General features: G+C 42.5%; 1 protein-coding gene across 3 annotated transcripts in view; it reads left to right on the top strand.

The window, feature by feature from the left end:
- LOC129698616 (inactive phospholipase C-like protein 1) overlaps positions 1 to 17,652 on the top strand; it is a 200,046-nt gene that overhangs the window by 161,414 nt on the left and 20,980 nt on the right. For all 3 annotated transcript variants that reach the window (XM_055637732.1, XM_055637734.1, XM_055637735.1), the window contains 2 exons: positions 93 to 2,564; positions 7,172 to 7,375. In XM_055637732.1, the coding sequence (XP_055493707.1) occupies positions 93 to 2,564; positions 7,172 to 7,375 (2,676 nt within the window). The remainder of the gene's footprint in view (positions 1 to 92; positions 2,565 to 7,171; positions 7,376 to 17,652) is intronic.

The raw sequence follows: 17,652 nt of genomic DNA, 5'->3' as shown, positions 1-17,652 counted from the left end.
GAGAGAATGAATAGAAAACCAAATAGATTGAATTTCTGTAATATGGAAATGTGCTGATTGTTCTTATTGTTTGTTTTGTCTTTGTACTATAGGATTCCTCAAGACAGAGACATGAACAGAAGAAAACGGTATCATTCAGTAGCATGCCCTCTGAAAGGAAAATTAACAGTGCCAGTGATTGCATTAGCTTCATGCAGGCTGGCTGTGAACTGAAAAAAGTGCGTTCAAATACTCGAATATACAATCGCTTCTTTACTTTAGACCTTGACCTTCTGGCTTTACGTTGGGAACCTTCCAAAAAGGACCCTGACAAGGCTAAACTTGAGGTATCTTCCTTTAAAGAGGTTCGAATCGGAAAAAACACAGAGACTTTCAGAAGTTGTGCAGTTGTGGATCAGATCTGCGAAGACTGCTCCTTCTCGTTAATATATGGGGATAATTATGAGTCTTTGGACCTCGTAGCCTCTTCTCCAGATGTCGCTAACATTTGGGTCACAGGCCTACGTTATATTGCTTTACACGGTAAGCAGGCTCTGTATTTGATAGAGGGTGACCAGCATTCGCCAAGGACTAAGTGGCTCCATTCGGTGTTTTACGAAGCTGATATAGATGGCAATGGAATTATGTTAGAAGACACAGCAGTGAAAGTGATAAAGAACCTCAATCAAGGTTTGAAGGAGTCAAGAATCAGACTTAAGTTTAGAGAGGTACAGAAAGAGAAAGGAAAGTTAACTACTAGGGTAACAAAGGAGGAATTTTCTGATGTCTACAGTAATCTATGCACAAGACCTGAGGTATATTTCTTACTTGTGCAAATATCCAGTAATAAAGAATATCTAGATGCCAAAGATTTAATGTTATTTTTAGAAGCTGAACAAGGAATGATACATACAACAAAAGAAATGTGCCTCGATCTTATAAAGAAATACGAACCTTCGGAACACGGTCAGCTGCAGAGTTATCTTAGTATTGATGGCTTTACACGATATCTGTTATCAGAAGAATGCAACATATTTGATCCAGAACACAATAAAGTCTGCCAGGATATGAATCAACCATTATCCCATTATTATATCAATGCATCTTACAATACCTACCTGAAACAAAATGATCCTAAAGGTTCATCTGATGTGCAGGGATATGTTAAGGCCTTGAAATTAGGTTGCAGAAGTGTTGAGATTGATGTGTATAATGGTCCAAATAATGAGCCACTAGTCAGTAAACGCAACAACGTGACCTCACCAATCACTTTCAGTAATGTCATTGAAGTGATTAATAAATATGCCTTTGTGGCTTCAGAGTACCCTGTGATTGTGTCTTTGCGAAATCACTGCTCCGTAGAACAACAAAAAGTGATGGCTCAAAAAATGAAAAAAATCTTTGGAGCTAAATTATATACACAGCAGCCAGATTTAGCAGAAGGGTACCTCCCTACACCAGAGAAACTGAAGAAAAAAATTATTTTGAAGGGAAAAAAACTAGCAGCTGCCAATGATTTATCAGAAGGTGACGTGACAGACGAAGATGAAGAAGCGGAAGTTTCTAGAAGGTTGACTGATACTTTTTTTATTCCCAAGCGAACTATTCGAATGTGTAGGGAACTCTCTGATTTGGTCACTCTGTGCCAGTCCGTGCAGTTCGTAGATTTTCAGTATTCAGTGAAGAACCAGAAATATTGGGAAGTATGCAATTTCAGTGAAGCCAAGGCAAGGATATTAGCAAATGATTTCCCAGGAGACTTTGTGAACCACAATAAAAGATTTCTGTCTCGTGTTTTCCCTGCTCTCATGGGTATAGATTCGAGCAATTTGCATCCACAAGAATTCTGGAATTGTGGCTGCCAGTTGGTGGCCATCAACTGCCAGATCCCAGGCCCAACGACTGCCCTTAACATTGGATGGTTTCGTCAGAACGGCTGCTGTGGTTATATTCTACGTCCTGCCATTATGCGAGAGGAGCTGTCCTATTTCAGTGCCTACACTGAGGGAGTGTTTCCTGGAATCTCACCTCAGGTTCTGCACATAAAACTAATCAGTGGTCAGAACTTTCCAAAGCCTAGAGGTTCTGGCACGAAAGGAGATGTTGTAGATCCATATGTTTTTGTGGAAATTCACGGGATTCCTGTGGACTGTGCAGAAATGAGAACTAGGACTATTCATCAAAATGGAGAGAACCCTCTATTTGATGAAAGCTTGGAATTTGAAATCAATCTGCCTGAGCTTGCAATGGTACGATTTATTGCTCTAGATGATGACTACATTGGTGATGAATTTATTGGCCAGTACTGTATCCCATTTGAGTGTCTGCAGACTGGATATCGACATGTTCCTCTGTGCACAGACACTGGGGAAGAAATTGAACTCGCTACTCTTTTTGTTCATGTTGCCATAACTGATCGAAGAGGTGGCGGAAAGGCTCACAGAAGAGGCCATTCAGTCAAGAAAGGGAAGAACACAATAAAATACACAATGTTAAGGACTATTGGGATCAAAGTTGTTGATGATACATTCAAAGTTGCAGGCCATCCATTGCGAGAAGCTGCAATTATCAGAGAAAATGTTCAGGTAATAATTTGATTATGAAATTACTTTTTAATCTTTAGAATGACTTCAGGATCATATTGCATTAAGCCTCTAATGCATTTTATTGAAATTAAATACATATTCACATTGGCTAAACAAGGGTGACAATTCATTTCCCCACCTCACTGCCCCTTCTTTCCAACTCTGGCGTCCACGTGATACAACTATTTGGGTTATAAAGATTTGCCTATACAGAATTCACAAATCACCACTCAAAATGTGAGTTACAAAATAAAATTCACTCATGGAATTTATATAGGGAAGAGAAAGTTTTTTTTTTCAACTTGCTAAATGATACAGCATTTTGTGGCAGAAAATCACAAATGATACCCTTTTTGAGGATCGCAACTCCCCATAACACTGTGTCATCTATATCTAAGTGTCTGCTATTGTATGAAGGATGCAATTCCAAGATGAATACAGGCAATAATCTCACATTTGAACAAATTGGTCCCGGTTGCATGCATTTATGCACTTGTCTTCTTTACCTATAAACTCTTCCAGTTCTATACTCTATAAGGTGTCTCTGCTCTTCCAGATATGAGATCTTGAGTCAGTTCAATTTAAATTGTTTCACTGTTGGTGGCAGTACTTTCAACTGAGAAGGCTATAAAGTCCAGAATTATCTCCCTAAACTGTCCAGATTCTTTAAGATGTTCCCAAAGCTTATCACCCTCTGAACATGTGCATTGTATCCCTAATATCTCTAAACATTGTTTGTTAATGCTGTTGTGATGGTGCCTAAGCTCCGCTAATTACACAGTTACAGTAGAAAAGTGTTGAGAAATTGTATTTCTGTCTTTCATTATACAGCATTGATACATATAAAATATTGTGTCAGAAAAAAATGAGATTTTTCTTAGTCAATAATTTACTCTGGAGGTGAAGTGACTGACACTTAGTTTAACACAATGTGGTTTTAATATTTGTTCAGGAATCTTAGTTTGAAGTCGGGAAAAGGAAAAATCTAAAAAGTATATTTACATATATCTGAATCTGAATTGAAACTGGTTAATAACTGGTTAATAAAATATGCAATAATTGATACCAATTACTTAGAGCGACATATTTTGTATTTGTAGATCAAGCATTTTAAAATAGTATAAATGAATGTGGAGGTCAATACTGTTTCAAATTTGTATTAATAACACAGAAATGCAACATAATTCATCTGTGTTTGGTGATATAAAAAGCTGGATGAGAAAATAAACTGCTAGGAGGATGCTAGGATTTTTTTTTAAGGCTTAGTGAAGTGAGTAAGCAACAGATGGGTGATAAGATTATTATGTGGAGAAATTAGATTGTTGTCTTTGGCAGGAAGGATGGAAAATAGATTATTTTTAAGTGGCATTCAGAGCTAATTGGGATCCATATGTGATTGCCAAAAACTTTACATCCAGGTGCAACAAGCAATGAAGAAGGCAAATAATATGTTGGTCTTAATTATAAGGGAATTTGAGTAAAGAAATCTTGATTTTTTGGCAGAACAGCCTTGGGAAACCATGATCCATAGAAGGTTATCATATCCGACAAATGCAATGTTCTTGCTGTATGTGGCAATAAGAATAAAGATTCGGGAGAGTCCAGGAAATGGAAAATTGAGCCTTGAAGAAGGAACCACCGATAGTGTAAAGAGGAGATAAAGCAGTGTTTTAGTTGTGTGATATTCAATATTTGGTTGGACAGATAGTACACTTCATAAACTGGATCCAATGTTCCAAACATTATGCTAACCACCAGGTGCCAGTGTGAGGACCCTCCTAAACTAAGAAACCGAAATATGGACATACAAGAGACCGTGACAGGAATCCCCCCAAAAAATCAAAGTACTGGAAGTGAGTCAGGCAGCAACTATGGAGTGAGTGAACAGACTGATGAAGGGCCCGACCCAAAGCATTATCTGTCCATTTCCTCCACAGATGCTGTCTGACCAACTAAATTGCTCCAACACTTTGTTTTGTTATAGTTTGCTTGGCATTGGGGTTGGGTTATGGGTGGTAATGTTATTATGCATGTAGGGAGCAGTAACATGTGAAGAAATGGAGCAGGTGCACACTTTGGATTTGTCAAGTTAAACTAAGGATTGACCTCTCGGGGATTGTAAACGAGGATTGTTAATGAACTACGGCAAATTCATTTTTGCGGAAGGAATGGTGTGGCAGAGGATTTCTACTCTGCCAGCAGTAGTAGATTGGTAAGAAACTACTGCTGAGATAGGTGTCCCATAAACTCAGCTTAGACAATAATAACCGTGAGAAGCAGTAAGATAAGATGGGAGAGAGTTGGGAGAGAAACTAAGGGGCAGGATCTCAGACAATAATTATCCAATTATTCCCAGTGGCATGGAGGTGTGATTGGACATAGGAGGATTATGTGCCTCGGGCGAGGTTGCAGGATGCAGGATGTTGGGGAGTGATTTTGCTACATGGATCATTGGGATCTATGTATTTGTGATTATTCAGTTACCTCCAGGTGCCATTCAAAAAATTCAGGTACCATTTAAAAATAAACACTTTGAACATTTTTCAGTTGAGCGTGAACGTTTTCAATTGGGCAGAAAGGGCCAGTCCGGATTTGTGAAAACATAGTTTCATGACTGCCAAAGTAGTGGATAGGGGAAGGTCTATGTATGATTCTTACATCAACTTCTGAAAGATATTTGATGAAAATCTCTCATGAGAGTTATGAAAAGTTGTATTTGGCTGATCAACAGTAGAATAATGAACACATTTTCAGTCTTATAGGGTATAAATTGGTGGTGTCCCTTGAGGATCAATTTGAGGTCACGCAATTTATAACTGACTTAAGTAGATGGATTGAAATGCACATGAATATAGATCATCAAATTATCACCAACAAGTGCAGAAAATAATCAGAAAAGCTAGAAGGATGCTGGATTTTTTAAGGAGAGAACTGGAATACAAGGGAGTAAAAGATTGCTGCTACAATTCTAGCTACCATACAAATTTACCAGAATAGTGGGGTGGGAGATTGCAACCTTCACGTGGTCCGCCCTGTTTCAACTAATGCAATCAACCCGACGTGCACAATCAAACAAAATCAAATAGAACAAGTTGACCTCAACTTTAGGCTGTGCACGCCATACGCAGGAAGAAGATCAGAATAGTACCCAGATTCAAAACGTGGGTAGTTGTGAACTGAAACTCAGTTCTCATAAATTATGTAGAAAGATTACACAAAATAGGATTACATTCCTTGGAATTTAGGTGACTAAGGATCAATTGATTATAGTTTTTACCATTTTAAGAGGAGGTTGATAATGAGAACTAATGTTACTGGTTGGAGAATCAAAGTGTTTGAGTTGCAGCATGGAAACAGGACCTTTGGCCCGTCGAGTCCATGCTGACCAACGATCACCCCAACACTAGTTCTATCTCACACACTAGGGACAATATACAGAAGCCAATTAACCTACAAACCTGCACGTCTTTGGGATGTGAAACTGGAGAACCCAGAGAAAACATGGTCACAGGGAGAATGTACAAACTCCGTACAGACAAGGATACAAAGGACATTTATTATCACAATTGGTGTAGTGAAATTTGACTTGCCATTTGCAGCACACCAATAAAAGTAAGACACAACATTAAAGAATTTAACAATAAACATAAAAACATCCCCACACAATGGTTCTCACTGTAAGGGAAGGCAGCAAAGTCCAGTCCTATCCCCTGTTCATCCATGGTCGAGCCTATTGAGGCCTCCACAGTCGCCGCTACGGCAGCCCGATGCTTCATGCCCTCTCGCCGTTCTCGACGTTCAGCATCGCCCCGCAGCTGGACGCTCCACAGACCGCAGCTCCGTGATGTTGGAGTCGGCGGTCTCAGCACTCCGGACGCACGGCGAACCGGGTAAGGCATCGCCCGCTCCGTAATGGTGCTTCAGCGTTGTGCCGCTGCCGAAGCTGAAGTCCTGGCCGGTCCCGGCAGGAAACGGCGCTCCAGTCCCGTTGGTAGGCCGCGAGGAAAGCTGCATCTCTGACCAGGTAGGGACTGAGAAAAACTGTTTCCCCCACCCCCACCCCCCACATAAAAAGACTAGACCTCCAAAACAAACACTGTTTAACACACTAAAAAAAATAAAAAGGGTGAAAGGATTAACAGCTGCTGGCAGGGCAGCCATACTCGACGGCTGCCCCTACAGCACCCGTAGTCAGGATCAAACCCAGGTCTCTGATTCTGCAAGGCAGCAACTCAACTGCCACGCTACTGTGCCTCCCAATTTGTATATAGTCTAAAAATGTGTTCAGCAGTGAAGTAGGAAGCAGTTCTGCACTCAAAAGTGATAAAACTTGGTGAATCTAAATTGGTGCACGTTGCATGCATCCATTTGCTCATAAGAAAAAAAGAGTTCTAGAACTTGATTATTATATTTATTGCATGAGTAAAAACATAAGCGACCCTTTTTGTTATAAAATTGGACAGCCTATTTTAGTTTATAAATGCAATAACTCATAGAAATTATGTTTTTTTTTAATGAAACTATTGTCCTAGTTATTTTATGAAATTGCTCAGTATGTTCTGACTGCTTGCTTGGTTATTGTTTTACTTCTGTTTTTTTTTGTGCAGATTGCAATAGGCTCCCTTAAGGAAATATGTGGATTAGGTCCCATTGTTAGTCTGTCTCAGTGCATACAGACCCTGGCTTCAAGATTATTGAATGGTGACAACATTTCTGTTGTGACAATCAACATGAAGAACGGATATCCTTATTTGGAACCTTTGGGGACGTTAAATGATGTACAAAGGAAGGTTCTGTCATCATATGACCTGGTAGGCATGTTATTTTGCAATATGCAAACCAATTATTGTTTTACATAATTTAAAATACTGAACACTGGTTTCTGTCTTTAAATATTTGGATCATGTTATATGTGTGAAAAATATGCAGTACTTTTCCAAAATACCTGAAGACATGTCAATACAATCTTTGGGGTTACAGTAATAGAAAAATTACAACGCACAGTTACAATCATGACTGTGCTGGTCAACAACGAGCCATCCAGTCTAATCCCACTTACTTTAAGGGCGGCACAATGACGCAGCGGTAGGATTGCTGCCTTCCAGAGTCAGAGATCTGGGTTTGATCCTGACTATGGGCTCTGGCTGTATGGAGTTTGTACGTTCTCCCTGTGACCACGTGGGTAATCCCAGCGTGCTCCGGTTTCCTCCCACACTCCAAAGATATTCAGGTTTGTAGGCTAATTGGCTTGGTAAAATTGTAAATTGTCCCTCGTGTGTAGGATAATGCTAGTGTATAGGGATCGCTAGTCGGTGTGGACTAGGTGGGCCGAAGGGCCTATTTCCGTGCTGTACCTCTAAACTAAATGAGTAGCCTTGTTGCGTGTGGATCTTTAAGTTTATATTAAGCTTTTTTTTAATACATGAGAGTCACGCCTATCATCCTCTGAGAGAAAATACTTTTGACCTCTCCTTTAATCTTCCCACCAGTTCGTTTAAATCTCTGCCCATTAATTTTAGATTCCTCGGCTAAGGGAACTGGGGCCTTCCTATTTCCTGTATGCAGGCCATTCATAATTTTATATCCTCAATTAAGTATCCCATTAGCTTCTGTATTTCAAGATTCCCTTCCCCAATGCAATCACATCTTTCTTATGAAAATCAAAAACACTGCCAAAGTTGGAAATCTGAAGTTTAAACTAAAAATGCTGGAAACGCACAACAGTTCAAGCAGTGTCTATGAAATAAGAAACAGAGCTAGTGTTTAAGGTCAAATACCCTTCAACAGATCTAGGAGAGGGAGAATACAAATAGTCTTAAGTTGCAAAGAAGGCAGGGAAAGAACAGATGGGTTAAAGAGGGTATCACTCATAGGTTGAGGCTAGCATGGAAGTGGGACAAGCGATTGATGAAGTAATAGTCACACAGTACAGGAACAGGCCCTTCCAGCTACCATATTCAGGACTGCCAACATTGGTTGAGAGTGAGAAATCTGGACCCACCCTGTGACAATGTCTATGACAAGCTGCAACCTAGTCGACGTCAAGCTATGACAAGCTACGTCAACCGGCGAAACAATTCCTCGCGAATTGGGACGTCCACCTACGACCACATCTATGACAACCTACGACAACACAGTCGACAACCTACGACAACCAAAGTCAACTTACCTCCACCGCGACAAGATACGACAAGCTACGACCCTGTTGGCGACAACTGAAGATGTCACGTCACTATGCACTGCACTGTACCGTCAGGGTGGCGATGCGTGGCTTATTGCGTTTAACTTAAGCTTAGAAGTTGGGAGTCTAAGTTGATACTTCTTTGGTTTGTTTCTGCCCATTTAAAACTAAATTCCCGAAAATAAAGTTAATACACGCACAGATAAATAAACAAAGTAATCATAAACAAAATAGGTACCGTGCAAAGTCACTGTCAGTGAAGCCGCGGAACTTCTAAATTCACCAATGTGCAATGATGAGCTGAGATCGTCTGCGCGTATAACGTACCTGGACTCGATCAGGCGACATTACGCAATTCTATGTCTATGTCTACACCCAGCAATTCTCCACCCAGCAATTCTCCAACCGGGCACTGAGATCCACCCTGGTCGCGATGCGCCGGCACCAACAGGACCTCACATCGACACTCCCTGCACTTCAGGCATCACTAACCCAGACCTGCAACGGACCCCAGTTATATTTCATCCGCCGGAAGATCCACCTCTTAAATAAGAAATTCCTGGCCTACCTCGATTCCACAAAGGACCTTAAATTATCCCAACTCCAGGCCGCTCCCGACGCCTACACTCCGCGACTCGACAACCCGCAGACTCCGGGCCCCAACTCTGCCCTGCATCGCCTGCCCAAGTCCCGCGACGCCATCTTGGCCACGAGGAGTGACTTCAATACTCACCGGGACGCCGCCTTCACCGACCTCCACATCGATGCCGCCGCCTATCCTCACCTGCCTACCGATGACGCCCAGCCTCGTAGCCTTCTACGGTAACTCGGACTTTCTCCCCCTCGCCGATTCCTCTGACCCTCGTTGTCCTCCGGGATCGCCCAGCATCATCGCCGCACCGGGCCCACTGAACATTGCCGCCGCACTGGGCCCATCCAGCATCGTCGCCGGACTGGGCCCACTGAACATCGCCGCCGCACGGGCGCATCCAGCATCGGGCCCGCCTAACACCGCCACCGGACACGGCCTACCGGACACAGCCGCCGGACCCGACCTACCCAACATTGCCGCCGGACCGGGGCTCCCCCAACATGGCTGCCGCAACGCACCCGATTCATCTCGCCGCCGACCTTCCGCCCACCGGGACCACCCACGCATCGCCCGCGGACCCCGACTCAACCACCACTGGACTCCGACCACCGGGTCCGGTGACCCACGCCACTCCACCCCCTCCAGCAACCGAGAGAGAGAGAGAGGGCGAGGGAGAGGGAGAGGGAGAGGGAGAGGGAGAGAGAGAGAGAGAGAGAGAGAGAGAGAGAGAGAGAGAGAGAGAGAGAGAGAGAGAGAGAGAGAGAGAGAGAGAGATAGATATCACAAGGTCCAGCTACGATAATGGCAAGTCAGAAAGTGAGCCAATATCTCACAGTGCAACCCGACTACTCTCCTTTATCTGCCCTCTGTTACTTTTAAAGGTTTGTTCCTCCATATATTGTAATTTCCTCCCATTAATTCCCCAGCCCAGTTTCCCCTCCCTGGATTTAACTGATGAGACCATTTAGACCCCCCTGAAGTCAAACGTTTTCCTTCAAACTGTGTACTACTCAGTCACATTTTATATTATCTGCACACTCTTCATCAAGCGCTCCTGGTTTAGGTGTAAATTATTTAAAGTCCATGTCCTGGGGAAGTTTGCTGGTCACAAAATCTTCTGTCAACCTTCACCCTTTACTTCCTGCCATTGACACAGTCATGGATCATATTTGATACTCTCGCTTGAATTCTATAGTATTTCACTTGTTTGACCAGTTTCTCTCGCGCACCCTTACTGAAATCCATATGAACTACATTAGATATGCTGCCCTCCTTGTTACCTCCTCAAAAGACTTGATCAAGTTATCGAGACGGCTTTCCCTTAACAACTCTCTACTGACCGTGATCAATCTACCTAATTGAGTAATTAAAAAATAAGACATTTTATTTTTGGAGTTAATTAAGTGGACACGAACAGTGGATGGGACATTTAATTTTATTTGTGCAAAATGTCCTTATGTTGTAACAACACTGCATTTATTTCGTAGTACTTCAATTCAAACCAATTTTAAGAAATATTATATAGCAATTAATCAACATCATTTGCTTCTATTAGCTCCAGTTGATATCAATTTGGTCCAGCGGCAATCACTTTGTTTGTTTTAATTTACAATGTATAGTTTGCTTTGTCATTGACCTAATAAGTAGCTTATTATTATCACACTTAATGTTGCTTCGTCTCAAATTGACCTATCAGCTGAAGAATGTGAGGGAAAAAAAACCTAGATCTTTTTTCATGAGAGCCTAACAAGTTGCTTTAGCCAATATCTTTTTAATATCCCCAACATGAATTCCAGCAGATGAAGAAAAGGTAAATGAATGAAAATAAATGAAGAGTAGCAGTTCTTTTTCTTGAACCATATGCCCTGTTGTTAGTTATAGTGCAGCAGAACTAGATCTAATGCTCCTCAACTCCATTTAGGTAGAAAATATTTCCCTGAAATACAGGGAGTGACCCTGCATAGTCTGGATGCTTGCTATACAACCCTGTGCTTTTCCCAAAAAGGTGCAGGTTGAACACCGATTTTTCCGGCACCCTTGGTTCCAGAGCCTTTCTGGATTATTCGTTTTTCCGGACCAACGTTGGTCATGTAATAATGAAATGACAATACACCCCTGGCCCTCTAATGACACCCTCCCGTGTCTCTAAAGCATCAGGGAATGCCAGAAACTTAAATAGAACAACGATAAAATGTGAAAGGATTAGCCTGCCGACTCATCCCTGGCTCCCGGCTGTTTAGAGCTCCTGCTTCTGATCCCACTCCCAACTCGCAAAAAAATGGATAGGTGACGTTTCGGGTCGGGACCTTTCTTCAGACTTGTTCAAACAACTAGGCCTTGGATAGTTCATCCCGAGGCACTGGCAGAATGCTCTGATGGATTTGTGACTGGATGCTGATGCACAGGCTTCTAGTTTGACTGTCAAGAGGGGGAGGAGATAGAGGGAAAGTGACGAGAGAGAAAGAAAGTCACAGTGAAAGTGAAAGAAAAAAGAGAAAGCATTTTAAGTAATAAGAGGAAACTCAATGAATGCGGAGAGGAGGAATAGGGGCAGTGACTGAAAGAGAGATAAGGGAAAACAAAGAAAGAGCAAAAGGAAACAGTGTTTGTGAAAGAGGAGAAAAGGTCTCAGTGAAAAAATAAAGAGGGTGGTGGTGAGAGGTGCGTCTGGAGTAAAATTGGATAGAGGAACGTGAAGAGCCTAAAGGTGAGGGCGAGGAAATGAGTACAGAAGATGGAGGTTAGAAACGTAGAGGAGAAATATAATTGGTAAACTGAGAATGAGGGTGTCAAAAGGAACTGTAAAAATAATTGAAATAGGGGCAGTAAAAGGTAAGGCATAAAAGGTAAGGAGGATTGGGGAAGAGAAAGTGAAGGGGCAAATACAAAGCAAGGAGTTAGCAGTGAAGGGGAAGGGGAACATAGTCATGGTGAATAAAAAAGAAAGGAAAGAAGGGATGGGCAGTAAAAGTTGAAATCCGTCTACATTAATGACCTAGACTTTAGGGAGAAGCTACAATTTTTAAGTTTACAGATAACACAAAAACGCCTATCATAGATGTGTACAAAATCATGAGAGGAATAGATCGGCTAAACGCACAGAGTCTCTTGCCCAGAGCAGGCTAATCTAGAATATGAGGACATAGGTATAAGGTGAAGGGGGAAAGATTTAATAGAAATCTGCGGGATAACTATTTTGCACAAAAGATGGTGGGTGTATGGAACGAGCTGCAGGAGAAGGTTTAAGAAACATTTAGACAGGTTTATGGCTAGGATTAGGTTTAGATGGATATGGACCATACGCAGGCAGGTGGGACTAATGTAGATGGGATATGTTGGTCAGTGTGGGTAAGTCGGGCCGGTAAGTGGCAAGGCAGACTGATAAAGCATTTTAAGGATAAGGGGGAAATCTTTTAGGACCGAGATGAGAAAAACATTTTTCACACAGAGACTGGTGAATCTCTGGAATTCTCTGCCATAGAAGGTAGTTGAGGCCAGTTCATTGGCTATATTTAAGAGGGAGTTAGATGTGGCCCTTGTGGCTAAAGGTATCAGGGGGTATGGAGAGAAGGCAGGTACAGGATACTGAGTTGGATGATCAGCCATGATCATATTGAATGGCGATGCAGACTCGAAGGGCCGAATGGCCTACTCCTGCACCTATTTTCTATGTTTCTATGTTAATACGTCTGATACAATTCTAGGCTTTATCAGTAGAGGCATGGAGTAGGAAAACAGATAAATCATACAGAATCTTTGTAAAATACCAGTCTGGCCTCATTGCATTCTACTCCAGTCATCTTATTATAAAAAGGATATGAAATCATGAGAGAGGATCCAGAAAAGAATTGGCACAATTGTTTTAGAAAGCTTCTTTGAGACCATAATGACATTGGTGTTCAGTTGCATGGCTCACAGAAAATATTTCTGAGCCACTGGGAAAGCTTTTGCCTCTTATTTGCTTTGTGTAGCTGAAACAAATGCCTCAAAGACTGGTGAAACAACGCATTGTTCTTGACGGGAACAGGATAGGGTTGGCACGTGTGGTGAGAGTGGAGTAAACTGGAGCCTAGGGAATAGTGGATTTAGTTCTGTGATATCAGCACTTTGAGTGGGTATCAGGGGCAGAAGTCATGGTGGAGGTTATGGAGATGAAATTGGAAACAGAGCTGGTATAAAGATGTTGTGGCAGAGCAGCAGCGGTGACAGTCTCAGCAATGGGAGAGGTGATCACAGAGTTTGGGAGGGTGTAGAGAAGGGATTCAAGACACAAACTGGACATGCAGGTATTTCACAGGGGATTTTTATTTCAGTGAGGGATGTATTTCACTGAAGGTAAATATATAATTGCCTTGCAGGTCTCCCAGTTTGGTGCTGCAGTTTTAATCTCTTAAAGCCCTGTCCCACTGTACGCGTTCATTCAAGAGTTCTCCCGCGTTTGCCCTGATTCAAACTCGGATATTTACGGTAATGACCGCTCGTAAGTACTCGAGGCTCTCGTGGACATTTTTCAACATGTTGAAAAATCTTCACGAGTCTTTCCGAGCTTACCGCGTTTCCCGAGTACCTGCCGTTAGCGTTACGAGCCGCTAACAGATGTCCCCGAGCTCCGAAGTACCCGCTACGTTCATTCTACGTGCTTACCACGAGTTTGATTTTTTTTTTAACTTGGGAGAGCACTTGAATGAACTCGTACAGTGGGACAGGGCCATAAATGTTTCAGGAATGCCAAACAATTGTTCTCCCTAGATCGATCCAAGTTCCCCTGCAATGCTCCAGAGAAAGTGGTGCATGGGGAATTATGTCATACCAAATCCATCTGGGTTACAAGAGTGCAGAAATCAATCTGGGTTACAAGGTTCACTCTCAAAATACGAGCAAGGTCAACCTTCCTGATTTCCATGATTAAACCAAGTTTGCAAGTGTAATTTACTCCAGGCTAGATCTATTTTTAATCCCATGTCATGGAAAAAAAGTGCTATGTGTTCCAATTTACAGCCACTAATGTTTCAGGTTGTTTCATCAGGCTCTCAATAATGCAGAAGAATAGAAGGATACAATAGTATGGTTGTAGCATAGTGAAAGGAAGGACATGTATAATGGAAGATGATGCAAGGCTAAATAAAACAAAGGTTACACAGAAAAGCTGGAGAAACTCAGCGGGTGCAGCAGCACCTATGGAGCGAAGGAAATAGGCAACGTTTCGGGCCGAAACCCTGCTTCAGACTGATCAGGGGCGGGGGTGGGTGGGGACAAGAAAGGGAAAAGGAGGAGTAGCCGGAAGGCTGGAGGGTGGGAGGAGACAGCAGGGGAGCTGAGGAAGGGGAGGAGACAGCAAGGACTAACAGAATTGGGAGAAGTCGATGTTCATGCCCCCGGGGTGCAGACTCCCCAAACGGAATATGAGGTGCTGTTCCTCCAATTTCCGGTGCTGCTCGCTGTGGCCATGGAGGAGACCCAGGACAGAGAGGTCGGAGACGGAGTGGGAGGGGGAGTTGAAGTGCTGAGCCACCGGGAGGTCAGCTAGGTTATTGCGGACCGAGCGGAGGTGTTCGGCGAAACGATCGCCCAACCTCCGCTTGGTCTCACCGATATAGATCTGCTGACATCTAGAGCAGCGGACGCAATAGATGAGGTTGGAAGAGATGCAGGTAAGAGGTCCAACGCACAAATGTGACTCTTGTAGTGCACAATGGGATACTGATGTGTTTACACACAGAGGACACAGTGCCTCCAACAGTAACATCAGTTAAGGTGCAATGCACTTTAAACATTGCTGCTGTAACATTAAAATGAACCTATATATGCTTTAGGGCCTTCTTGGGCTTTGAATCAAAGTGAATGTCTTAACTAGAGGGAGAAGGCCTCCTTCACTTTGTCAAATGGTCCATTGTTGCTGAGCAACTGTTGCAGGCAATGGAATTGCTCTGCTGCGGTCCTGCATGAAACTGGCGCTGGTGGTGTGGAGCACCATTGCAGTGTAATCTCCATGCACTTTAGAATTTCTAGGTACAATTTTAGGATTATTAATAATTACCAAATGACGATTATCATCAGGTTTTGTGGTAACTTGACAATACATCTACCAATTCTGATGACAAGCAGCCTGAATTTTCCCAAATCATATTAAAATTGGTTGTTGAGAAAAAAATCTTATTATCAAACTAGTAATACTTTAATGTAGTAGTTGGATGGCGAAGTGAGACAGAATTAAATAGATTGATAACGTTGTGAGCAAATGTAATGTGAATGTAATGCAAATATAGGCATGTGAACATACAACATAGGAGCAGGAGTAAGCCATCCAGTTCCTCGTGATAGGTCTGCCATTATATACTCAGATCATGGATGGTCTGATTGCAATCACAGCACTGCACACCTGGCTACTTCTGCAGACTTAATGGCCACTTGTTTATCAAGGAACTGTTTAAAAAATATTTGCCACCTTTTGAGAAAGTGAATGCCAAAGACTCGTACCCTCTTGAGACATGAATTTGCTTTGCTTTTTAAATCCTACAGTATTGAATTATTTTATTTGTGGATTGTGCAGCGCTTTTAAACTGCTTGCCGGGTGGGGCACAGAAAATTGTCACAAGTATCATGAGCACATGGAGCAGGGTTTAAATCACTGAGAAACCATTCTTTGAGAAGCCCACTGAAATTTTTCATATCTTCTGATTAGGGATAAGCGTAATCACTTGCAGAAAATAACCTCACACTGCATATAAATTGCTCTATTTGAAGGATAAAGGGCAGCAGGTCACTTGGGAGTTTTACAAGGACCATAAGAATGTAGCAAACACCTAAATCTGCTAGTAAGTGCAAAGCAAATATTTTCTAGTTAATATCTTTTTGACATGTGTCCAGTAATGTTCCTGATAGCATTGCTATAAGACTGGAAGCAAGAGTAGAAGGCCTAATGACAATGACCTCTGGTGTAAGGTCATGTGTCAAAAGGTCACATATAGCCAAGAAAACCATGTGTCATCCTTTCATAGCTGATGAGACAGCCCTCCTGCACGTTGAACAATACTTGGAAGAAGCACTGAGACCAGCAAGGAGGTGGGGTGGGGTGGGGGCAGGATGTACTCGACATGAGGGACCTCAATATTTTTCACCTGGTGTGTGTCAATAACCTCACTACTGACTGAGTTTACCAAGTCCTGAAATTAAGTTTCAGTTTAGTTTGGTTTAATGTCACGTGTACTGAGGAACAGTGAAGAGCTTTTGTTCGCGTGCTAGCCAGTCAGCCGAAAGACAATACCTGATTATAATTGAGACATCCGAAATGTACAGATACATGATAACGGAATAATGTGAATAACATTTAGTGCAAGATAAAGCCAGTAAAAACTCCGATTAAAGTTAGTCTGAGTATCCATAGAGGTAAATAGTAGCTCAGAACTGCTCTCTAGTTGTTGGCAGGATGGTTCTTTTACCTGACAACAGTTGAGAAGAAACTGTCCCTAATCTGGAGGTGTGCGTTTTCAAAGGTCTATACCTCTTATCTAATTGGAGAAGGAAGAAGGCAGAAGAGGAAATGGCCGAGGTGTGACTCATCCTTGATTATGCTGCTGGCCTTACCGAGGCAGCGTGAATTGTAAATGGAGTCAATGGAAGGGAGGTTAAGGGGCTGTCCTACTACTGCGACATAATTGGTGTTCTGAAGAGTTTGCCCTTGACTCATACTCGCAGCATGGTCGACATGAGGTCCTAGGAGGCCTTTGTAACTCTCCTTCATGCTCAAGACTAGCCCCCGTGTACTCAAGGCCTCAGCTAGGTCGCGGCATATTTTTCAACATGCTGAAAAATGCCCGCAAGTAAAAAAAAGGTCGCCATGGAAAAAAATCAATATTTTCTTTACTTGTAGGTTTAGTCGAAGTAGGTCGTAGTAGGTCGGCATGTTATTCGTAGGCAGTCAAAGGTAGTCGAAGGTCATTGCTTCAATACGGGTGGTCCAGGACAAGTTGGTGCTATTTACTTCTGCGAATTTGAAGCTTTCAACCATCTCTATTTTGGTGTTGTCAATTCAAACTAGGGAAAGTGTACCGCTTTGCTTCCTGAAGTTGATCACTATCCCCATGTCTTGCTGTCATTGAGAGAAATGTTGTTGTCTCAACACCAGGTCATGAGGTTCTCAATCTCCTTCCTGTACTCTGTCTCATCATTATTTGATTGCGGCCCACAATAGTTGTGTCGTCTGCAAATCTGTAAATTGAATTGCATTTGTACTTGGCTGCACAGTTGTGGATTTACAAGGAGTGAATGCAATCTTGCGGAGCACCAGTCGTAGAGTCACACAGCGTAGAAACAAG

The sequence above is a fragment of the Leucoraja erinacea genome, chromosome 7 (assembly GCF_028641065.1).
Source record: "Leucoraja erinacea ecotype New England chromosome 7, Leri_hhj_1, whole genome shotgun sequence".
Classification (NCBI taxonomy): domain Eukaryota; kingdom Metazoa; phylum Chordata; class Chondrichthyes; order Rajiformes; family Rajidae; genus Leucoraja; species Leucoraja erinaceus.
The sequence above is the reverse complement of the archived record's forward strand: the minus strand, read 5'-3'. Positions and strand labels throughout refer to the sequence as shown.